This window comes from Athene noctua, chromosome 19 (genome assembly GCF_965140245.1).
Source record: "Athene noctua chromosome 19, bAthNoc1.hap1.1, whole genome shotgun sequence".
NCBI lineage: Eukaryota > Metazoa > Chordata > Aves > Strigiformes > Strigidae > Athene > Athene noctua.
Window position 1 is genome coordinate 11861689 of NC_134055.1, and position 25615 is coordinate 11887303.

General features: G+C 46.9%; 1 protein-coding gene across 4 annotated transcripts in view; it reads right to left on the reverse strand.

Moving 5' to 3' along the window:
* The window catches only part of CALN1 (calneuron 1), a 129130-nt gene that overhangs the window by 90613 nt on the left and 12902 nt on the right, over nucleotides 1–25615 (reverse strand). For 2 of the 4 annotated variants that reach the window (XR_012634865.1, XR_012634864.1), the window contains exon 1: nucleotides 23893–24013. Coding sequence is in view for 2 of the 4 variants with exons in the window: in XM_074923038.1 (XP_074779139.1) it covers nucleotides 23893–24010 (118 nt within the window). In the remaining 2 variants the exon portion in view is untranslated. Of the gene's footprint in view, nucleotides 1–23892; nucleotides 24018–25615 lie in introns of those variants that run through there. The other 2 variants (XM_074923038.1, XM_074923037.1) reach the window with 1 other exon arrangement.

The window sequence follows — 25615 nt, forward strand, 5'->3', positions numbered from 1 at the left end:
ATAGTAGGTAGACATGTCAGGGAAATATGTGGCATATCTTATTCATGCAAGGAACTAGATAAGGAATAAGAAGCTGAATGTAACAAAAGGTGCAGCAAGAGCCGGTAAAAAAAAAAAAAACATCAAATCAGGGAAAGAAATTTTTCTTCCACCTGGGTCTGATTCAACTGGTGGCCGTTAGGCAGTGGGGCAGGGGTGAGATAAAAGAAAGCCTCCCTTTCCTTGTCTGCTATGCTTTAAGCCCAGTACTGGAAGAGCCATTTGATGCCTCCCTTTCTCCAAGCCTACAAGAGTTCTGGAAAGGGCTTCCAACTCCCACATTCACATCTGCTTCTTCCAGCCCAACACAGAAGCTCACGCTCCTGGTAAGCTTTTCTTGAGTAAATAACACTCCAAGGTCCTCCGCAGAAGTACGTGAAACCATTTTGAATGTAGAAAGGATCACACAAAGCAACTTCTCTCTCTAGGTCTCCTGTCCTTGTGGAGCTCATGTACTGCCTACCCAGCAATTCTGGGCATTTTCTTTCATAAACATAGAGAAAACTTCAGAAAACAAAATGGAAACATGTCTCCTGACACACTAGTATGATATAGATAGTCTAAAGTTGGTTTCTTATCTCCCTGCATCCCTGCAGGGCTCCAGTCCCATCTGAAGACCAAGCCATACCTTCTCCCTCTGTCCCCCAGGACTCAGACTGAAGGCGGCTTGACTTGGCTGAAACCCCCATCCTCCCTTACCACAGTGTGTGCAGAACCAGAGCCATGGGGTCTGCACATACAAAGAGCAGGAGACAGAGCCAGTTTGGGAATTTAGGCACTGGGTACACTCCTCTGACGTGGGCTCTTGAGATGAGGACCCCAGTGGCCAAATCCCACAAGCTGATCCACCAGCCTGCACTGTGGACCAGACTCACCTTGATGGCCAGTGGTGGCCAGCAAAGAGTGAGAGCAAAGAGCACATTTCCTTATCCTGAAACCATTTGAATGGAAACTCTGGACTGAAAGGAGAGGGAGCAAGCTCTCTGAGCTGTGCCGTGATCCTCCCTGCTGCCTTCCAGCTGCATCTCACACCCATCCTGCAGCAGGGATGACCGAGAGCACGTCCCGGGTGCTCCCAAGCGCTGACTATCGCAGGTCATCCAGATCTCCAGACCAGCAGCTTATTGCTCACCACGCACCACAGCTGCCTCAGGAGGGGGTGGAAGCAAAAGCCTCAGAAGAAGCCCACAGGTGGGTCTCTGCTGCTCCACCACCCTGCAAACAGGCACAGACAATCCTTGAAACTTTTACAAACATAGCGGGACTTGTTTTCTTTTCCTTCTCTTCTGACAGATAAAAAGAAATCAATTCAACCTCTACTTCAGCTCTGATCTCAGCTCCTCCAAGTATTGCCAGCCTTATTTCTACAGCACTCACAATAGCAGCTCTCGTATAATTCCATTATATCGCTGTGGTTCTTATTTATGTCATGATGATTGCATTGCTCTCAAGGGCAGAGGGAAGGGACGGTGAGGCCCGTTTAGATTTACAAGACAAAGTAGCTTCCCCATTTTCAACCGGCTGTATTATTCACTGTGGTTTTACTTACTGGCACATGAAAAATGATTGTGAAATGATCTAGAGCTGACTGTACAGCACTTGATTTCAAATGCACTTTAAGTAATCAATCTGACAGCAGGCTTCGAGAACTGCCACGCAGGTCCACTATGTGCATGCTTCATTTGCTGTCTCAGGTTGCTGTGGGGGGAGCAACTCATTGCTAAAATAAACACCATGGCTGAAGTTTTAATAAAGGAGGGGCCGATGTTGCTGCAGCTTTCACGTAGTTCATCCTTATTTGCTGCTGACATTATATTGCTCAGTTGTATGCACTGTCTCGGTTTTAATAGTGTAACACAGTAAAGAGAGGATTTTATTCATTATCATCAACTATTTAATTAACTGCAAACACAAGACATCAGCATAGACACTTAGGGGGTACGTGCAGAGTCACAGCAGCAGGCTCAATATATCAGCACAATATACATGTACAATATACACCACAGACACGATACTCCTCTAAAACTTATAGTCAAGCTAAACTGCAAAGTGGAACTAGTCCCAGATTAAAACGGCATTGAATTTCCCATGGCAACAATGAAGCTTTTTGATAAAATTACTCCGAAGTATTTCTTGCAAATATTAATCTATTTAGATTTGTAATAAATATAATAAAGAAAAAAAAAAACAAAAAACAAAAAAACAAAATGCCTGACAGCTCTTGGCAGCTTTGTCATTAAATACATAATTAAATTCAAAGTAGACCTAGTCCCTAGTCTAGGTTCCCAGCACAAAGAAACCAATTGCAGGAAGAAAAAGGCTCCAGCACTAATCCCTTCCCTGACACAACTGCCACACAACTCCCTAAACTAAACAAGGGGGCAGGCTCAGAAACACACCCCACTGGGTACCTGCTCTGGGTCACCTCCCTGGGAGGGGACAGCTCAAGGACCCTGTTCCAAGACCTGCACAGCTTAATTTGGAAGTTTGCTATGAAAACACCTTAGGAGAGGGAGGAGCAGGGAATCATCTTGCTAAGGAAGCAGTGACAAGGGAGCAATGTTTCTACGTCAGTTCAGAGAAGATGAAGTTTTTAAAAGTTGGGGAGAAAAAACCCCTTTCTTGTATATTCCCACCCTGAAAGCATATTTCCCCATGAAAGCAGCTTCTTTCTCAAAACAGAAAACATGCTGCTGGTTTGTGTCCCAAGCTGTGATACAGCTTCTGCTTGCAGAGACTCCCTGCATCCCTCTCCAGCTGAGCCCACTGCGCTGGACAAAATCTGCCTGTTATCTTGGAGACGTTACTACATTAAAACAACATCACCAGAGCTATTAGGAAAGCTGCTGCAAGTTCCGCAGGTTGCCAATAGCTCCAGGGGATTTCACAGTGGCCAAGGATAACAAGGAGGAGGGAAATCCCAGCTGTGCTCCTTCCATGGCCTGCATCCCGTGTGCCAGCTGCCTGACGAGGGGACTGTGCCCCAGCACGAGCCCACGGGAGGATCCTGGACACAGAGGACTGCTGCTTCACAACCACACAACGCCACCCAGGAGGTGGGGAAGGATAAAGACAGCTACTTGTTCTTTATCTCCATCTGAGATTCTCTCCCAGTGTATTTAAGCAACAGTGCAGAAGAGCAAAAAAAGAGGGAAAATGCCAAGCAGGTCAGCTAGTTTATTGCTGTAGCACCTCAGCTGCTTTCCCTCTTTCATTCCCTCCCATCTGGTCCGTCACATATGCAGTACTACACGAACCCCAGCAAGGGACCGGAAGGACTCTCAGGAGGTCACATATCGCCTGTGCTCACCGAAAGCCTGGATGAAGCTCACCTAGGGCAGTGTTTGTCAATCTGAGTTGATATCTCCCCAGGGAAGGGTACTAAGGAGGATCTGAAATGCTCCAACTAACCAAGGGACATCTACGTATCTCCAACTACCAGCAGCAGTTGTGTGTCCATGCCTATGAATGGTGTAACAGGCCTGAGCAGATCTGATGCTCAGCCAAGGGCTCATCTTCAAATAGTTCCAAAACTTCCACAAATTTTTCCAGTTTCTTTTATGTTACATTTACTTTTTTTTGTCCCGTAGCAAGGAGTTCCGTGGTTTAACCATGCAGTATGTGATGATCCACTTTCTTTTCTTCTGAAACACCTCCTCCAACTTCCATATGACACATTCCAGCTCTTGCTTTGGAACAGACAGCAAACAACTGTTCCCTGTTCTCATTCTCCACACCATTCACCCATATTATAGACTTAGATGTACCACATACGCAGCTGTGTTCACACTGAAAAGCTTTTGTCTAGCTATCACACAACCTGCTTCATCTAATCCGTCCTTCCAACTTGGCCCATTCAACCACTGCTAAATACTCAGCGGTCATCAGAAATACTGGGCTTCCACCAAATCCCTCAGAAGATCATTAGTCTTTTGCTGAGCCATTTTCAGTAGAAGAAAATAAAGAAACCTCCAGGCTCCCAGAATCAACCTGATAAATATTCAAGGTGGGAATCCCACACTACCTCACTGCAGTCATCAGCAGTACTGGAAGCAGCTCACATGGGAACAGGAGCTTCCCCAAGATCACTAGGAGCAGGTCACCAGGGACAGGAGCTTGGCTGCATCCCCATACACAACACCCATGAGAGGGACAGGCCAGTGAGGTCTACTGGGAGGGACGGGGATCTCCTATCCACAGGACTCCATATCAACCTTTAATGTATTCATATGCCCCATTACCTCAGCATCTGAATACCACTCTGCTACACGCATTTATGCACCCAAGGTGTGACAGGGAGTGACTGTTACCTCCACCCCATGGCCAGCCAAGGCCTAGGGAATGACAGAGAGCAATATGTGGACTCCTAAACTAGACACACACAATGGGGCAGCAGCAGCTGCCCATCCTGGCCGTCTCCAGCGGGAACCCACCGGACCATTTCCACCAACCTCTCGTGGTGGTGGAAGCAGAAGCTTGGCCAGCAGTGCCTCTGATGCTGCTCAAATCAGCTGATAACGTCCGGACTCACCATTTGCAGAATGGCCCCATTACAGAAGCAAGGAGAGGATGGAGAGCAGTCGGTAATTGGCAGAGTCTGCCTCTTTCCTGCCTCGCTCTCCCTGTTTTAATGGAAAAGCTGCAGAAACATTCACACTTAATTATATAAAATGCTGTACATGGGCCCAGCTGCAGGGCCAAGCCAATGTATATCACTTCAGAAAGACATCATTGCGTAATTTCTGTCAAGTAATTAGCGTGCTCCACAGCACACCAAGCTGAGAGTTTTACTAGCACTAAACAAGGTTAGCAGATTTGTAAACAGCTTGCTATGGAGTAATATTTTTCTGCTCATATCGTCTAAAAATATCTTGGGAGAATTTGCTCCAGTACAAATGGCTCTGCTTGAAAGGGTTTAAAACAACAAAAAAGCTTATGATAATTCAGAGCAGGTTTTTGCTTTGTTTGCCTGCCTGTCGCTTGCTTTTTGGATCCTAACTTCAAACAGTCACACAGCCCAGAGCTTGGCTTTACTAAAACACCCAGTTTCACCAGAAATAAAACAAAAACTATGCTAACACCTAGCTCCATCCCTTCCTCACTTCCTACATGACCTTATGCACAAATTATAGTTTCTTGTCCGTTTTACTGCTGGTCCAAGAGGGCTGGGGTCCCATGTGGTAGTTGATGTACCACTGGACGAGAAGGCAGAGTCTCTGTCCTGAGGAGCTGTGGGAGGAGACACCTGGGACCAGAGCTCCATGGGTTCCTAAGCCCAGCATTAAAGATTTAACTCTTCTTAAGACCTTTCATGTGGTATCCACACCCGGGCAAATGGCATCCTTCTGTGAAGGGAGGATGCCCAGATGACTCTCCAGGAATTGAGATTTGCTATTTCCCAAGGGCTTGCAGATAACCTGCACTCAGTTTAGGAGGAAAAAGATATTTTACTTCATCTGTTAATGGTTCCCAATGGGAGTCCTCAGGTCCTTTCATCTCACCCTCCGGTGGTGAGAAAAAGCTTGTTTTATGCACTTTCATGCTAGGTGAGCTCACCACCATCTGCAGCGTGGACTGAAGTTGCTGGCAGGGGTTCAAGTAACTAATGCTATGCCAGCAGGAGCAGATCTTGACTCCTCGGTTGGGCTGGATCCTCAGCTCCTGACTAGGGTTGTAAAGGACATGTGTCCCCAGAACCAACAGTTACAACACCAAATACTCCAAGTGGGCTAAGCTGCTGAAAAGATGGTGCAGAGAAATGAACTGTGCCATACCTCTACCTGTCTTATAAAATCGGGATGATAATGCTGAACCTTAAATTGGTTCATATTTGTGACTGTGTCTCAGACTGGGGCCTCCTGGAGCTCCTCAGAGCAGTCGTGGATGGTGGGACAATGCTTTCCATGGCAGGACCCCAAATTTCACTGGACCAGAGTCAAATGAACAAAACATGTGTAATTTGAGCACTTGTAAGAGTATCTATTTTCCCCTTTGCTTATGCCAGGTTCAGCCATTTTAGCAGTTAGCTGTTGGTTTATTTGGGAAAAAGCAGACCATCAGGAGGTTTGTTATTCCATCCACGCTTATCATTAGGAGGCTGCTAATGAAACCACAGAGACCTCCTGATGCCCGGGAATGGCAGAGAGAGGAGTACAAAGTGGCACACTTTTTACACTTCATTGGGAAGCTTTATAAATTAATTGGAGTACAAAGTCAGGTCTAATTGATGTTTGTATTGATTGAACTGCTCCAAGTCTTAATTTTGGTTGTAAAACTCACTTTAAAATAGAGCCATTTATAATTAAGACAGGATCTGTAATTAATGGAGTTTTATTCTCATAAAACTGCCTCTCTCATCAGTCTAAATTAAACCCCACATGAAAGTTAGTGCAAATTAAATACAGTAGACGCCAAAACTACTTCGTCTGAACTCTTCGCTATTCTTATTAATGTCAAAACATAAGTGATTTGGAGATGTGAAAAAGTGATGAAAATTTGTATTAGAAGAGGTGGCAGCAGGGAAGGGCACCCCATGGGTGCAGGGAGCCCTGCAACAGTGCAGGACACCTGTGCCCACCACATATAATGCAAGCACAGACAAAGACATCATGGTCACATTCAACATGTGACAGCAGCAAAGCTGTGAGCCATTTCCCACACCCCAGTTAGAAAATAAATATATTGCCCCTCTTGCACAATTGTGTCAAGTCATAACACAAACCTGCTTTTAAAAATATTTTGTTCCAGCAGTCACACCAGGCCACTAAGCACAACAGGGGCTTGCAGTGGGGAGAGCTCATGTGCCAGCAGTTATTTAAAAAAGGGCTGTGATGTGCCTGGCTATGCCCCCAAAACCTCCCCAGCTGCTGGAGCTGTTAATGAAATTCTCCAATTCTGGTAACTGTGGTTGACCATATGACTCTTTCCAACTTGATCTCATCGGAAATCTTTATAGCCATCAACCACAATATTTACAAAGCACAGACAATTTTGGGCTTATGGCAAGAAAATAAATCAACTTGGACATATGTACATAGATAAAAGTTCCCCAATAAATCTGTTTCCCATGTACAAGAGTCTGCCTCCTTCTCATCTAGGTAATTAGCTATTTGCTTCTTTAAAGGCTCCCATTTAATTGGGGTTGCTGTTCTTAGTGGAATATCATTTCCTCTTCCCAAAAGGGCTACTACTATTTTTGTATCTTTTTTTTTTTTTTTTTTTTTTTCTGGCTGCCACATTCTGGTTTTCCCACTAAAATTAAAAAGTCACTGCAGCACTCACCAAGTATTTATGGCTTGAAGATTCCTACACATGTCCCTGAGTTGACATCCATAAAAGCTTGTCATGGCTGTCCAGCATTTTCCCACATAACTTCAAACTGAAGTTGAAGCTCAGGGTCCCTCAATATCTACTGTAAAGAGCTACACGGGCTGACTCGCTCGCTGGTAGCTGCCAAGGGTCATCCTGTGGAAATGCCCATCAGTCCCCATGGACAAGAGAAGTAAGGGCTTAGAGAAGTCTCAGTGAACTCTCCAGGTAAGGGAATGATTTGTGTCCTGTGCCCGCAGCTGTGAACCACACCAGGGTTTCTCCCTCCCTGTTGGATAAGGTCTGCATTAGTCCTCTGGATGGCCAGAGCCAGTTCTGATCCCACCAAGGTAATGGAGAGTCTGAAACCACCATCAGCCAAAGCAGAGATGAAGCCACGATGAAGGCATAGAAACTGCCTCTCTGCACGGGTGGGAAGAAAATGTCAAAGCTGGCATCAAACCAATCTGTTTAATCTCTTTTACAGCTAAAATAGACAGGTTCATAGCTCTCCTGCCTCAGAGTTTCTCTTTTTAGTCCTTTCTTTTAATTTGCTTTCCTCCCATCCCATCAAAGCCTCAGAGGCTTCATGAACAAATGCTGGAAGAGGTGAGTGGGAATGAAGAAAGTTGTTTACTAATGAACCCCATATATTATCATACTGGTAATTACCCAAAGGACTAAGGTTCAAAAGAGCCTCTTTCCTTTCCATCATCAATTGCCAGTCTGAACACCCACAGCAGGCTTGGGCCGGCCCATTCACACAGGTAGGCTTGCTCAGGCGCATTACAAGCGGGGACAGGACTGGTTCTGTGCCATCAAGAACTGACATATCCTCACCAGCCAGTCGATAAGAGATGTCAGTAGTACCTGTGCTCATGTGCACAGATGGACACACGCAGCTACATCCCAGAAAGCACCCCATGATGAGACACGATGTCCAGTCTTTCAGCACTAAGTTAGGGAAGCTGAAACTCAGGCTGTGAGGATGGAACTTTCTCTAGGAGCCAGTACTAAAAAGCTTTCCATTAGGAAGAGAAATAGACACTAAGGAGATTAGCCAGTTATCGGATTTTTTCAGCTACAGAGAGTGAAAGCCCAGCTCCGTCAATGGGAATTTTGCTCCTTCTATCAATGGGATCAGAATTTCACATTAGCAAAATAAGCACGTTTTATTTTGAAGACAAGTCCCTTTCCAAGCTGAAAGCAGCTCTTCCGTTGGCTAGGCAAGGAGGAGGACATCAATCCTGCTGCCTCTCAAGAAACTCTTCATGGGCAGCTTCACCGTGCAGCCAAGAAATTAGGAAATTTGGGGATGTGCAATGTTCGGTGTTAAACATTGTTCTGTTGGAGAAACACAATGCTGCCAAGGTCAACAAGTTATCAGAAGGCCTTTTTATTTGCTGGGACTTAACAGTGTGATTACAACCCTGAATTAGTTGTGTGCTGCAAAGCACCTTGGAAAGTGTTAGCAGGCACAATAACCGCACAAAAATACTTGAAAACAGCAGCTTCAGGCCTCTGTTACGGCAAATAAACAGCACTGTGAGACATCACCCAGTGCATTATGGAGTCAGCACTTTCCCATAGCAAAACTCCTTTCGTGCCATAGCAACACACGCAAGGTGTCCGTTGGGCTCATGTAATCCAGCCAAAAGCCTTGGCTTGCTGCACCGTTACAGAGAAGACAATAAACCTAACCTGCAGGGAAATTCCTCCAATCACTTCCTCAAAAAAACCCTCTCTAAAAAAACAGAAGAGCTAATGCTAAACAGCTTTTTAAGTAAGAGGCTGCTTGTCTAATCCAATATCCTGCATTTTTATTATGTGACCTCCTCCCCCTGAAGGGACACACAAGCCTTACCCTTATCGATAGGAGTTACAGAAACCAAAGCATGTCTCCTGTTTGCTATTGTCGGAGCGAAAAAAGGGGCAGGCAGAAAATGCTGGACCTCAGCGCAGGACAGCAGGAAAGCCTGAGCCAGCCAGAACCTCCCTCCAGAGCCCTGTATTTAACCAGCCTCTTTATTTGCTTTGCTTCCATTTCCTCAGCTTCCACCCTTTGTTGTGAAAAATGAGAGTGAGAGAAAAAAAGAAGATGGGAAATATAGCAAAACAAAGCTGCTGAGAAATGAGCCTGGGAGGAATGAACTCTGAAGAAGTCATTAGCTACCTAACCCCTTAAACAGACCCCAAATGGGGTGGACGGGGGTAATGTGTGCCTTCTCTTTGCATGACAATCCAAACCAAACCTTTGTGTATTTTTACTGCTCAGAAGCACCGCTGGGCTGAAAGGCCCATTCCTCTCGCCAGCAGACCCGGCTCAGGTCATGGGAGCTCAACAAAGCACTTGAGAGACCGTTTGTAGGACGGCTGCGCTGGAGCAGCAAGACCCCACGGACACAAAGGCTCAAGGTGACTCAGTCATGATGCCAACGGTTTTGGGGATCCTCTGCAACTTGGTCGGGATGGGAGGGATCACTGCAGGTCCCTGCCCAAACCTTCTTCTTGCCCACCACGGCACCCTGCCGTTGCCTTGGCCAGAGAAGAAACACCACAAGAAAATTTGTCTCCTGAAGTGCTTTCACTGAAAACACAGATTCAGCCTCTCCGGAACACTTCATCAGTTTGCAACAGCTGCACCAGCTGCCTGTCCAGGCTCCTGCTAAAATACAATGTTTTGTTTTGACTCTTAATGGAAGCATGTGGTGTGGCAAGCCAAAATCTACAAGTTTGCCACACCTTCAAAACAGAAATAAGTTAAAAAGCTCAAACACTACATGAAAAATGAAACACTTTGTTTTGGAATAGATGAAATTTTTTTCCAGCTTCCAATTCATGGAAAAAAGATGCAAAAATAAAATTGTGCTGATTTGGCTTAAATTAAAATGGATCTCCCAACTTTTTCTTTTCTTATTTTCTTTTTTTCTTTTTTCTTTTTCTTTAAACTGCTGGTAAACTGAAAAGTCCCATATTTGCAGAGCTAAGTTTGGGAGGCAGCGCCTGTCCTAGGGCTGTTAACACTCACTGACAGCCCCAGGGGTACAGACTCCCTTGTGCAACCAGGGACCACGATACCTCTGGTGCTTTTATAGAGGGAAACGTGAGCCCTTTGCACGTCCAGCTCCCCGAGGGGTGAAGCAGGAGAGAACATCGTTTTGGCAATATCCTCCAACTCCGTTTTGGTGATATCCTCCAACTCTCTCTCTATTTTGTCATTTTCCCTTCTGCAACAGTGAAATCAAATTTACAAAACAGTGACAAGCTACATTTAAGTACTTGTGATGGACATTTCATCCATCAGACACATTGGCAAACACAGTTTCACATTTCAAAGGCAGAAATTACTGCATCCTTGCAAAGCGCAACTTACTCCTTATGTGCAAACATGAAGAATTGCCGAGTAAAAAAATACTTCAAACCTTTTTTACCTTTGGGAAGTAATAGCAATTACAATCAGTTACAGAGCCATATTTCTTCACCACCCAAACCTATTCACAATATCTCATGCCCTGGATTAGATTTAGTTGAAAGAAAAGTAATGAGATTTGTGTTTCCTAGCAAATTAAACAGAAATTGTCCAAAAGAATAATACTAAAATACAAAATACTGCCTCATCGCACACGTTGCTAATAGGCTTGTGTTCTAGTGGCTTATTTAGAAGGAGGGACTTCTCTTAAATGACATCCTAATGATGTGCATCCAGGAACATGAGACATAAATATCTTTCACTACCAAGGCTTCGGGTTTTTTAATTATTTTTTTTACAGAATTCTTATCAAAATAAATAAACCTTTTAAGAAAGACTTTGTGCTGTTCTGCAATACTAAAAATTGAAAATTCCAAATGCTAATATTTCTGAAAGTTATTCTTCTTGCTCCTACTTATGGTAGTTGGTGCAAAGGGTCTAAGGTTGCCTGCAACACCTCAGCTCCAGGCAGGACACGCTGGACTGACTTGTCAAACACATTCAAATTCCAGAGGGATGTTTGATCCTATCTACTTTTCCCTCTGTTGAGTGGTGCCAGGACTTTGCACACTGGTCCCTGAGGACACCGGGGTGTGTGCAATCTTGTGTCATGACCCTGAGTGATGCTTCATGTGGTGCTCACACAAGTCCTGCTGCTGGTCCCAACAGCACCACCACAATCGCTCTCTTTTGCTCCTCTCAGCTGGATCCAGGGCACAACTGTTGTTCAGTGTGGAGATGAACAGGAGACCCAGGCAGACGGCAAGGTCCTGGCCTCAGCTCATCCTCCACAAACCCACACAGTGCAAGGACCACAGTGCCCTAGAAAGCCCCTTACTGAGCCCTCTCTGGTGCACTGGGAGCACAGCCCTGCGTGGAGCAGCACGCAGCAACAGGGGAGGTACAGGACCTTCAGCTGACCTTAGTCTGAAAAAAAACCCAAATAGTTTTAACTCATTTCACTTGGAGAGTGAATAATCTGAGCCAGACTGGCATCAGCTTTAGGAACTGCAGTTATTTCATCCCATGCACCCTTCACTGCAGTGGCTGCTCTGGCACCAAATGCTCACAAAGCATTTTATGAACTATCACTCTCTGCTTGGCTCTGGTGAGTTTTGCTGCACACCCTGTGCTCCTGGACATGTCGCTGACATCAAGTTGAGCTCTCGCTGTGCCTCTCCGGCGTGCCCTGGAGGACTGACGTACCTACACAACCCTCTGTAGTGAAGCTCACTGATGTCCTGCTCAGCACCCACCTCCTCAGAGCATCACAGTCACCCTGGGAGATTTGCACCCCTCTGTTTTCACAGGCAGGCAGGAGCTAAGTCTGACTTCAAAGGGTTTGTACTGATCCTCTTTGATGTCACCAAAGCCAGTCAAGCTGAAAAAGCAGAGCTTCCCTGCTGGGCTCCTGCTCTGTCCCCCTGTACCCATCTGGCAGGTGGCTGCAGCCACAGGGTCCTGCAAAAGCTGCGCATGGCTCCGGCTGCCAGGTCATTTAGCTCTGGGAACAGCAAATCCAACACTTGATGCAGCTGCCCATCCTCTCACTTCCTCTCCAGCTCCAAACTCTGCCCGCTGCCCCATCCCACTGCAGTACAGCCGGCCCCACATTCCTCCTCTACTGTCCCTTCTCTCCTCCCGCCTTCCCCAGCTCCGACTTTTCAGGAAATCACCCAGTGCAAAGCCTGGGAAGGAGCATCCTTGCACAGCTTATTTCTCAACTCAGCTAGGGCTGAGATGTTCTCAGGACCCACAACTGGGCAAGGGAAACTGGGAAACAAAGACTTCCAGCCAGAGGGAGAGGACAGCCAGCTCTATTTGTTTAATTCCCGGCATTACTGTCGTCTGCTTCCCTCATCCGGACTCGCACGCTGCTAAGTGACTTCTCGCTCTGCCAAGCCACTGGCCTCGTCCTCGAGAAGATAAATTCACTTTCTCGTAAGCAGGGGCAAGAGGACAGGGACCACAAACACTGTCAGCAGAGCACGGCAGAGCAAGCTCATGAAGAGCAGCTGCTGGCGATGGCCGCTGCCCAGGAGCGCAGCAGGACCGGGATGCTGTCTGGTACTGCCGAGCAGATGCCCCAACAGCCAAACCAAGGCCGGGAGCACTAACCTTGACATTGTATTGATTTGAATGGCATTAAAAAAAAAAAAAAATGTTCCAAAGAGCCAGGTGAAACCCTCTCTGGATCACTGAGTTTTTCTCCCTGACATTTTTGCAGCAGCTTTGTGCCAAGACAGTATCTTTCTTTGCCAGTCCCCTCCTGTGTCACCAACAGGCTCGTTTGTGACCACAAGCACAGAAGCACAGGACTGGGGAGTCAAAGCAAAGCCACTGCTCATGGGGAACAAGATCCACAGATGCTGCTGCTCTACCCCAAGCAGTGGTGGACATGCTGCTCGCCTCCCCCTTTCACAAGTATCGCTGCTGCTAGGTAAACTGAGGCACAAAACGATCCGTGATGGCCCAGTGAAGAACTACAAATAGATACCTAGACTCCTGCTTCTCTGTACGTACATCTAACTCCTAAGCCTCATTATTTAGGGGCTAACCTATTTCTGAATGTGCCTCTATAGACAGCACACAGATGCAGTGCAGAACAGAGATTTTTTGCAGATGTTTGTGCTTCAGTGAGGTGGCTGCTCCAGTAGAGGCAGGGGAATCAGTCCAGATTTGCTTACGGTTTTCTATGACTTTATTAAAGCTGATGTGCTGATAGACACAGTGAACTCACACAGCTTGGCTAAAATATCATTCTCCACAACTTGGAGGGACACCTGACAGTCCACAGCATCACAACCACAAAAAGGGTTTATGCACAACATGCAGAGCATCACGATAACCTCCAAATCCTTAAGTATTTAAAATCATGGTAATTAAAGAAGGGACCTGTGAAGCCTAATGCTGACTAACTATAAGACACTGTCTGTGCGACCAGAGATCAGGCAGCGCTCAGGAGACTGTCAGGTCCGTCCTGCTCCTGCGCTTTGCAGCCATCCACACCAGGTTCTCTCGCTCAGATCCGTGCTGCTGGGACTCACCAACAGGCTGAGCCATTCATCTTTTGACTCACTCTAATGGCAGCTTGTCTGGGCCTTTTTCAACCCATGCATCAGGCCCCAAGCCCAGCACTGGTAAGGAGGCCTCAGGAAATGAAATAAATAGTGAGCCATTTGCTCGGCACTCAGCACCGTGGAGGGGATGTCGAAGGCAGCTTAAATCCAGGCCAGAGTGTGGGTTTGTGTCTCTGTGCAGGTGTGGTGGGTTGACTCTGGCTGGATGACAGGTGCCCCCAAAGCCACTCTATCACTCCCCTCCTCAACTGGACAGGAGAGAGAAAATACAACGAAAGGCTCGTGGGTTAAGATAAGGACAGGGAGAGATCATTCACCAGGTATCGTCACAATCAAAACATACTTGACTTGGGGAAGTTAGTTTAGTCTATTACCAATCAAACGAGAGTACGAAAATGAGAAATAATACCAAATCTTAAAAACACCTTCCCCGCTACCCCTCCCTTCTTCCTGGGTTTAACTTCACTCGTGATTGCTTTCCCTCCTCCCCCCAGCAGCACAGGGGACGGGCAATGGGGGTTGTGGTCAGTTCACCACCCCTTGTTTCTGCCGCTCCTTCCTCCTCAGGGGCAGGACTCCTCTCACTCTTCCCCTGCTCCAGCGTGGGCTCGCTCCCACAGGGGACAGTCCTCCATGAACTTCTCCCTACCACAGGTTGCAGCTCTTCACAAACTGCTCCAAAGTGGGTCCCCCATGGGGTCACCAGTCCTGCCAGCAAACCTGCTCCAGCGTGGGCTCCTCTCTCCACGGGGCCATGGGTCCTGCCAGGAGCCTGCTCCAGCGTGGGCTTCTCACAGGGTCACAGCCTCCTTCGGGCATCCCCTTGCTCCCCGGGCTGCAGGTGGGTCTCTGCTCCCCCAGCGACCTCCCTGGGTGCAGGGCACAGCTGCCCCACCATGGGCTGCACCATGGGCTGCAGGGGAATCTCTGCTCTGGCACCTGGAGCACCTCCTGCCCTTCTTCACTGACCTTGGTGTCTGCAGAGTTGTTTCTCTCACATATTCTCACTCCTCTCTTTGGCTGCAATTGCACAGGTTTGGTTTTTTTTTTTCCCCCTTCCTAAATATGTTATCCCAGAGGTGCTATCACCATCACTGATGGGCTCAGCCTTGACCAGCAGTGGGTCCATCCTGGACACAGGGGAAGCTCCTAGCAGCTTCTCACAGAAGCCACTCCTGTAGCCCCCACCACCAAAACCTTACCACGCAAACACAATACAGCAGTTAAATGAGAAGAAATGGCTTATCAGAGTAATTTTCATCTGGGGAACAACTGCTTGACTCTCCAGAGCTGCTGTGGCTTCTGCAGAGCTGAACTTTCCCCAGTGCCCCAGCCCTGTGACCTGACAAGGAGCCAGATGGCTGAAATGCTTCCCACCCAATTCAAAGAAGCAGCAGCATCACTTCCATTTCTGGGCTGGGCAAGATGCACTCAGGCTGCTTCAGCCAAAAATCTCTGTTCTCATCGCACTGCCAGCCCTGCTTAGTCCCAAAAGCCACAGACCCGGGTCAGAAGTTGATGTCTCCCTTTGCCAGGGAAAGATGCTCTGGACAGAATGACCACATCCCCAGTGAGCTCACTGGGAGTTGGATCAGCACAGAAAGGTGGGCTGGGAGGCAGCCACCTGGCTGGATGTACAGACAGTGTACAACACACCAATGTCCCGCTGTATCCACAGCTCTCCTGTGCCTTCACCTGGAAAATGGGGGAGACAGAGGTATTTAGACTCCTTTGCTTCCAATTCCAGGGTGTGTGACACATCTTGATGGGTCTGGGCTGCAGAGACCATACCCTGACCCCCGTCCTCCCATGCACAGATAAAAGTCACTGCCTAGGGAGCACATTTGCAGAGCAATAAGGTAGCAGGTAAGGGTGAGACCCCTGAGTTCACACAGCAACACTTACTAGAATAAGAGCGACTTGCTAAAGCTGGAGTTTTAAGGCAAAGGATTGAAGGAACTTGTAAAATTAATGACCCAGCCTAGAAGCTTGCATAAAAAATTAAAAATCCATATCAAAATTTGTATAAACGTGTCACAGCAAGATTTAAATGCCTTTTAAAGCATGTTTAGCTCTTGATCTGAATTTGCTCCATTCCCATGGCCTGAGGCGACGCAGGCAGCAAGTTATCAGCTGGCTCCACTGAGAGCCCCAGCTCGCAAGCGAATGGGCAGCATCTGAAAGGGCTGCGAGGAGCATTGGCCCAGCATGATTCACAGCATATTGGGGAGCACTGAAGCCTCGGCAGCACCTCTGCAGTGAGACAAAACCTGCAGATTTGGAAGGAGCTGGATGAAGGCACAGTCTACATCCCTCTCCCCAAAACCATCTTCTTCCAACTTGAAGAGGCTCCTTCTTCACTACAATAAGCCAGAAACCCTCAAGCCTCTGACCAAGGATATCTGAATATCCACCACCAGTAACTCGCTTGCTTGCCAGCCAGTTCCTATAACTATGTCAGCATAGCTGGAGTTCAAACAATCTCTTTAATTGTTGTCCAGATGGTGTCCCTGTAATTCTAATTTGTTGGCAGCCAATCTCATTTTATTTATACTCTCTTGCTGTAAGGACTCTTTCCTCAGAGATGATGCTGATGCCTGTTCTTGTATTTTGGGGGCAGGGAGTCTGGGTGACATGTCCCCCCTTGGGAGAGGGGGTTGGGAACAGGGAAACAGAGCCTCTGCAAGCCCTTCCCAAGGCTGCACCCAAAAAAATGTCTTCCTGGGTGATCAACCTGCCAAAGTACTGGTGCCTTGTGTAGGGCTTGGGCTTTAAAGCATTGGAGGGTAGAAATACTTGCTGTTCTGGAGTTTTTCCTCCAATCCATAGCTTTCTGCCACCTTCCTGCTGAGGATCTCCAGTTTTGGAGAAAACCCAAGGCTGATCTTCAAGCCCAAATTGTCCCTAAGGCAGTGCAGCAGCTCAAGACATGATCTTCCTCTCTGGTGAAACCCAGATGAGCCAGACCTCTCTGTGCTCAGCCACTTCGGGTGTCCAAACATTATCATTGCCTGTTTGGGGTGGGAAGTGCTACTAATTCCAGTGAAAAAAAAGCTTTTCTGGAGGTCAAGAGTGAAAGGTTAGTGATCTGGGGCTGGGTAGACAGATGTCTGTCTGACTGTGGCACACAGGACCTCAGTGCTGCTCTGCGCAAGGTGGGGGAAAGCTTCCCAAAGCCAGCACAGGGGAACTCATCCCTTCCAGGTGCACCGCAGCGGAGCAGGGGCCTCGTGTCTGCCGGCTGCTCCAGTCGACCTGTCAGTCTGTTATGGAATCTGGAGACTACTAATGAGGCTGGGGCAGAGCACAGCGAATTGTAGCTCTAAATGTCTCCCTTGGTGAAGTCCCTTGACCCTCAGCAGGGTTAAGCCGGTGTGCTGGCTTTGTCTGGGATAGAGTTAATAGAGTTAATCTCCTTCACAGTAGCCAGTGTGGGGCTGAGGTTTGGGTTTGTGCTGGAAACAGTGTTGGTAACGCAGGGATGGTTTAGTGATGGCTGCGCAGGGCTCACACAGAGCCGAGGCCTTTCCTGCCTCTCACCCCACCCCACCAGCGAGGGGCTGGGGGTGCACAAGGAGTTGGAGGGGACACGGCCGGGACAGCTGACCCCAACTGCCCACAGGGACGTCCCAGGCCGTAGGGCGTCCCGCTCGGCACAGAGAGCTGGGGAAGGAGGAAGGGGGGACGTTCGGAGTGATGGCGTTTGTCTGCCCAAGTCACCGTCACGCCTGAGGGAGCCCCGCTGTCCTGGAGATGGCTGAGCACCTGCCTGCCCATGGGAGGTGGGGAATGGATTCCTTGTTTTGATTTGCCTGCTTGTGCATCTTTTGCTTTACCTATTAAACTGTCTTTATCCCAACCCATGTGTTTTCTCACTTTCACCCTTCCAACTCGCTCCCCCATCCCACCAGGGGCAGTGAGTGAGTGGCTGTGTGTGGCTTAGCTGCTGGCTGGGGTTAAACTATGACAGCCGGCACGCAGCCCGGGACAGGTAGCCACATCAGCAGCTCCACTCCTCCACTGGACATGCACCATCTGGAGCAAATGTGCACCTTGCAATAAAATAATACGCTGTAGAATATTAATGCTGCGCCAGTTTTTACAACTTATAAATGGAGGCTGCTTCATACCTGAAATTACCAAGTCCCAAGGAAACCCACAGGGTAATTACAATATGTAACTTGAAAATTAGCAGAAGGAGCTCAGCAGAAGTGAGAGATAAAGCTACTTCTGTCCACAGAAGAATCTGCCTAGTGATGCCGCAGTTTTATATTCAGAGACACGAAACACTTACATTAAAGCTCAATATAAGACATAAATTACTCCATTTGTAGCCACGATCACTCACAGCAGAGACACTGTGGATAAACCCTGCTTAAAAAAGGACTCTGCAAAAGAGAAAATGAGCTTTATACAGCTTCATCCACTTAATTAACAGTCTGCTTGCAGTGCTTACACTGAAGCATGGACAAATCCACACGCAGAATATGCTGGTGTGGTCACACTCCAATGCACGCTCCCCCTTGGTAGGTATGTCTCCTATCCCAGGAGAATATCTTTGCAACAGGATGCTTTCTTGTTTCTCTTTCCACTTTTCCAAGTGTTTTTTTCTTCCCATGGACAAAAAGCGAAGCGGAGCAGACTCAGCCTGTTGCTGCTACATGAGTCAGTCAAGTGACTAATGCCTCTCCCCCCTGGGTTTCCCTCCTCAAGCACATTGCTTCTCCAAAACACCATTTGATCTCACCTGGGACACCAAAGATAATCAGTCTCAGGCGCTGACACCACGCAGCCAGCTGGCTGTTGAGGCTGGAGGTAATCTGCCTGTCCTTTTACCTTCTGCGCCCATCAGCAGGATTAAAATCTCTGCGAGCAAACAAGCAGTCCCATAGAAAAATCAACACCTGGAGAGAGATACGAGGAGTGGCGCAGCAGCCCTGACTCTTCAGTAAGCAAGGGACTGTTTATCAAGCCTTTTTGATAACCAAGAGTGAACTAGGATCCGGATCAGTCACAGTCCTCATGGCTCACAAGGTTTCTGCTAAATAACAACCCCCAAATGAGACTGCATGGTGACAGTGCTCTGCAGCATCAAGGTCCCTCCCTTCCCAGGACTTACAAAATCCGAGGCACGATCAATCATATCAGACATGCACAAGAGGGTAAACACCCCTGATTTGGGTCTTATTTTCCGAGGTAGGGCTAGGATGGCATGGCTGCATTTGCGATGTGGGACTATTTTACCTGCTGTCCCCCCCAGCAGGGACCCAGCATGCCACCAGCCCCACAACTGACCACCTCACCGTGCTGCTGGGACTCCAGAACTGGCTGCAGCCCCAACACACCTTCAGCCACTTGGCATTGCCTGTGGGGGACAACTGTTAATTTAAAATCTATATTGAGCATCATTTAACCGTGCCCTTTAAATTATTTCAAGAGCTGTTTCCCAGTACACACTGAAGCTGCTTGTGGTTGACTTTTACGCAGGAGCCCGGGAAAGAGCAACCCAGTTAAGAGCTTCTGCAAGTGACAGAGGGAAGTTGCTGGGAAGAAGGAGAAACCAGGTAAAGCACGTCCTGCAATGTGGTGTATAATCTACAACAATAGAAAAGTCCTCTGGTGAAGGAAGTCCCCAGATTCCTGCCTTGAAGTCTAGTGCACCCCAAGCACCGGCAGCAGTTTTTCCCCCATTTCACGTGTCACTCTGCTGACACCTCCACTTGAGGCAGGCAAAACCATGCACTGGTATTTCCACTCTGGATCTCAACCTTAAGGACTGCATCAAGCTGGCCAGGTCGATGCCTACACCACAAAAAGAAAAAAAAAATAATCTCCCAGCCTAGAGAAAGCTGTGTAGATACCACAGACCCCACCTGGGGCAGGACTACGTAGTCTAAGGCTCCTGATGCCAATAGCTGTCCTGCTGCCATGCAGCAACATTTCCTCCTGCACGGGCACTGCTGGTTTTAAAGGAATCTGGGTCAGGTAAGGATTTATCATGATGTCTTTCTGGACAAATAGCTGCTCTGGTTCACATTTGGGTTTTCTCTGCAAGGCACTGACTACCACGTATTTCAGAGATACTTTTTGCAAAGCCTACTTATAATGCACTTGCCTCCCTTCAGGTGATATTTGTCAGATTCCTACTATGGAAATGTTTTTACCTCCTGACAATACCCTTTAGATAGTGCCTATGGAGGTGGATGACTCAAGCTTGACATGATGATTTCCATCCACCATTTTTTATTAAAAATACTCCTAGCGGTTTGTAATGTGAAAACAGAAGCTGGTTTTAAAAGGGATGTGGAAACCACAGAGTATGCACAAACTGCCACAATTTTATGTCAACCAACAACAGCCAGAAAATCTATATGTAAAACTTTCCCCCAACCTTAATTTATAATTTCATACATAGAAAACAAGAAGCATTTGGCAATAACATCCATCCAAGATCCCACCGTACTTCGTGGTCCCTAAGAGACAGGTTATGGATGGCCTGCCACTTTCAACTTCAACATTTACTGGATGTTACAAAGTTAAGTATCGCTGAATATAGCTTTCTGCAAGTTAATTCCTTTTGTGATGGTGATAGCTTCTAAAAACCTTCACACTACTACAGAACTGCAAATAGTGAACACCACTGCTAGGAATAGACAAGCCATCAGCAAAGTGACCTCTTATCTCTCCAGGCTCTTTCTTTGCTGCCAGCATAGTATTTAAGGCAGGATGGAAAAAAACAGTGCGGAGTTAAAGTCGACAGATGGCTGATGCAAGTCAGAAAAGTTTTCATAGGAGAAAAATAACCAGTTGGAGAAGAGACAGAGCAGCACCCTAAGCACGCTGCTCTGAATGGTGCACGTTCATCCAAAAGCCTAGACTCCCTCCCCCTTATGTTACATGAAGTCAGCGATATTTTTCATTTCCTGATCTCCATATTATCCTTCATCCACCACCTGCATGCTGCAAACCCAGAGCGTTTGCCGGTACTCACTGCAGGGACGTGCAGGGGCAGACACACTGCGTTTCAGCCAGGCTGTGCAGCGCCTTCACCCTGCAGCATCCCAGAGCCCACACTTGCAGAAATCCTTCCCCAAGTGAATGGCGTTGAGACATGCAATGCTAACCGTGAAAAAATAAAAAAAAAAATCCGCTGGAAAAAACCTGACAGATAAGGCACTTGTTTGAAGCCGTGAGCACAGAGGAGCATTATAGAAAATTCCCATCGACTTCCCCAGCTTCGATAATAATTTAATATGTGTGACTGGAATTTCTCAATAGGCCGGAACTCCCTCGGGACCAAAATCTCATTGAAAAAGAAACCAAGGAGAATTTGGCATCTCTTTCCCAGCCTGTAAGATTAAATGCAAATATGTTATTGGCATCGAGTTATCACAGCTTGATATATCCACAAAGCTCCCATACACTGACATTAACTTCTCAAGGAAGAACATTTTGTTACCCTGAGATAGTTTATGCTTAAAGACAGAAAGGCTATTTCTGTTTTGGGTTTGGGCAGTGAACAGTGGTACCTTCACCAATTACCAGCAGCACACCCGGGCACTGATCTAGTTTTAGTGACAAAACACAGTAAGGTAGTGGCTGCTGCCCTAGCATTACATAAAATTTCCAGTGGCCAGGCTGCACTCTGGTAGCTGGCACACAGAAGAGTATCTCCAGCTTCTTATGCTGCTCTGGCTTTAGCGGACACAAATCAAATCAATTCGGTACCACTTCTGTGTTTGCAGGTGGAAAAAAATGGCCTGAGGTTGAGCTTTTCTCTGCTAGGCTAAGAAGTGGGGCATATCTTCATGGCAAAGACACAAAGCCCTCGAAAATAGGTGTTTGTAAAGCAAAAGGCTGTCAAAAAAAACCCCCACAACTAAATTCTAACAAGAAGCCTGTGCTTAACAGCCACAGAATAAATGGATGATTAGTTAAAGTTCTCTAACCATTCTTCTGAAGAACGAGGGGGATACTCTTTGTGAAGAGAGATGAATGTACTCTGCTGCTCTCCAATTCAATGGCACAGTTATAATGGGGCACCGACCACATTAAATGGATGCAGCACTCGCATTAGCAGCGACTCGGCTGCTGCCTTCTCAAAAGACGGCTCCTCTACACCTAATTCACTTCATTTGCCGTTAATTAACGGAGATGATCCACAGCCTCTCGAGTGCTGGTTTCTCCCTGGGGAAGGCGGGTTTGGCCGTGGGGCTGTGCTCCGCTGCCTCCCGCAGCTGCTGCCCCCACCCCGGAGCTGCCAGGGGTAAGCAGTGCCAAGAGGGCTTGGAAAGCTTGTGGATCACCCTAGTGGCTCCAGTTGACAGCAGGGAGACACGGGAAGGATGGAAATGAGACTGGGCTTCCTTCCCATGTCCAGGCACAGACCATTTCCATGCAGAAAGCAGAGGACCAAATCAAGGACAAGTTTCCCTCATGCAACAGGGTGGCCCTGACAGTGGGTAAGCAGCTCTGAGGCCACTTGAATCAGCTCTTGACACGAGGCTGCAAATTTCAAAGGCAATTTCAGCAGATGTGCTCTAATCAGGTTAGACATAGCAGAAAAACCTTGGTTGTCTGCATTTGAAATAAACTGCAAGACCTCATCCAACAACCTCATGTCTGCTCAGCCAACCCCCATTATCCTGAATAGGGACAACAGCCACGCTTCACCTTGCAACACAATCTGTTGTCTATAGGATATACAGAAGCTAAGCCAGCTCAGGTCTGCTCACCAACTCAAATCTTTAAGCGAAGCTTCTGTAACTCAGGAGAAGAGCCCAAAGCTGCCTCCGAAGTCCTTGTGCTCCTGGGGTCTTAGCTAACCTGCATTGAAAGTGGTTTCTCATGTTGCATCTCTCACCTGGACTGTGTTCAGCACACACTCATTAGGAAGAGGAGAAGCAGTTACAAATACTCAGAAAACACTGTTTGTACTTTAGTTAATGTAAATCTCACAAAACCAAATCCAAAAGCTCCGAAGATGAAAAGGCTTGAAAACTGAAGTCTGATTTACCAAAGCACAGGTGAAAAGGGGGAGGGTGGGCAGAAATGTTGGCGGTCTGTTTTGCCAAAATGCTTCCAACCTGTCCTGGAAGGACCATTTCTACCTTACACCATTGCCTTTCTCATTTCCTGATCAAGTTCTCCTCTGAGACCATTGATTATGATCATGGCTTGTACCAAATGTCCACTGGGAAGCAAACCAAGAGCTTCAATTTGTTCCACAGCCCTCAAAGACCAGCTGTCAACAATATTAACTTTTGCTTAGAAATGACCCTGGTAAGCCACAAATTGCCTGTGAAAGAGACCTTCCCACCAGGAACCAGACTGTGAGTCTACCCGGCCTCACATCCCATCTGCAGGGCAGAAGGGATTAGCAGCAACCAGCTTCTAGGGAGGAAATTATGGGATCCTACAGGCAGCAGATGTGGACAACCTTCCTGGTAGCCTCTGCCAGCCTGAGGCTGATCTGTGCTCCAAATCACTGACCTGGAAAAGGAGTTTTAAAGCTCTTTTCAGCTTCTTAAACCACAACGCACCTTCATGCATGTTGTTATATTGAGACACAGAGAGAAAGTTCACTTCTGAAAGGCCACAAGGCAAATGAGAAGATTTTCTAGGAAGACAGATTCAGCTCTGCAGGTTCCCAGGAAAGGCTAAAGACATGTTTATAAAAAGATATTAGCCTAACTTTTTCTCTTGCCAAGTTTTGCCCATAAAAAGCAGCCTTACTCTTTCAAAAAAGCTGCCTTATTTCTAGGCAGAAGGATAAAATCTGAGGCTAAAATCAGTCTACAGCTCTCAACATAACTTTGGTCAGGGACCTTTTCTTTGTCCCTGATCTGCTGAGCCATCTCACTTCTGACCTGCGTTTTGATCCTTGCTTCACGGGGAGCATACCTCCAGTTACTGCATGGAAACACTACAGAGAAGGTGAAAACAAGTCTTTTCCCATTCCCAGCCCCTTTGGAAAACCACAAGGATGTTGCTCACCATCCAGTTCCTCCACTGAGATATTTGCTAGCTGTTCGCTGTCACTGCCAGCGGAGAGTGAGCGGTTCAGGTAGTTGCCTTTGTACAACAAGCCAGCTGTTACATGGTGGAATGGCATCTTCTCCCTGGGCACAAGAAAAAAGAAAAGAGAAAGGCTTATTTTAATTATTTGTCTTTGTTTTATCTGAATAGTACAATCGCCTGCCTTGAAAGAGTAGCTGGACCAAAGCATCCTACACCAGGGAATGCGCACTGAAGTTGGGTGCATGATTGATGGATTGCAGATTTTATTTGCTGTCTAAGACAGGAGCTAAACAAATAAACAAAAAAGCAGCAGCTTCTTCTTTATGCCAAACAAGAGTTAGCAGAGATAGAACAGCAGTGCCTTAGGAAAGTATGACTCTCTAGCTCTCATACTGCAGCTTTCAGCCTAGAGATTTGCTATTTGATAATAATTATATAGTGCATAGTGGTCTACAATGACATGCAATTAGGAAGGCATAGGATCCAGCAGCACAACTGTCAAAGCCATGCAAGAGTCTGGACACCAGCTCTCAGACCCTGCTCTGGAGCATCCAGATCCCTAAGATGGCTCAGCCCCTGCTGCCCAGAACATCCATGCTGAGAGAGACACGTGTCACACCAGTGCCTCTGCTCCAGGCCCAGTGGCCCTCGCTGAAAGAAGAAAATTCACATTCAAGCAGGGCCCAACAAAGAACATTTTCATCTCACAAATATGACAGCTATGGAAAAATACTGCTCAATGGGAGGCTGTAGCAGAAAAGTGTTTGCAAACTTAGCAGGTATAAACACCGCAGCCTAGTGAAGGGCAGCCATCTGCACAGACAAAAGTGGAAATTACTGTCAGCAGCACTTACACATTGATTTAGGATACACAAGAAAGAAGCAAGTTTGCCAAAGTCAATTGAAATATTAAGAGGAAGATTTGTCATACCCTTGGCTGGTTTCAATCAGTGCAGACCCATCATGGGCCTATTGCATTTTATACTGTACATTTCCAGCAGATATAAATCAGCAGAGTCAACAGAGCCACCCAGACATCAGCAGAGGATCTGGCCCAGGGTCTCCGCAGGGGCTGGAAGGTGGCCAGGACACGCTGGGCAGTACGGTTTGGAACGGACCATTAATATAAATTTATATGGCAGCTTTGGCAGATCTCACTCACACCAGTGGGGGACACAGCCCTTGGAAACAAACTCCAAGGGCATTCTCACTACAGCCATGCCAGGACATCAGCTTGCTTTGCATAAAGAAATAAGTGCCACCTACTGAATCGTTCTCCAGCCAACACTACAATTACAAGGATGATCTGGCTCTTACTCAGCCATATGTTCTTACCACAGTCAATAAAACAAATATATATATATACATATACATATCAATGCATTTATTTTGTAACAAATGCCTTCTTGCCTCACTGAGTTAGTAAAAGCTTTAATAGACTAACCAAGAGCAAACTAAACTCGAGACACAGGAAAGCAAAGAAGAAAAGCCATGAGGTTTCTCTTGCACTGCTTAGCACGTACCTAGAATTTCTCTTGCAGTAATTATGTAAATAAATCCTAATCGTAATTTTAAGTATTTTTATTTGGGAGCCAGTTTCTTCAGCAGCACATTAGAAACCGTAAACAAGGTTTTCTTTTTCATTAAGCATATCTGCAATTTCCCAGCACTTGCCAATTAATGTATTTCATTTTGATAT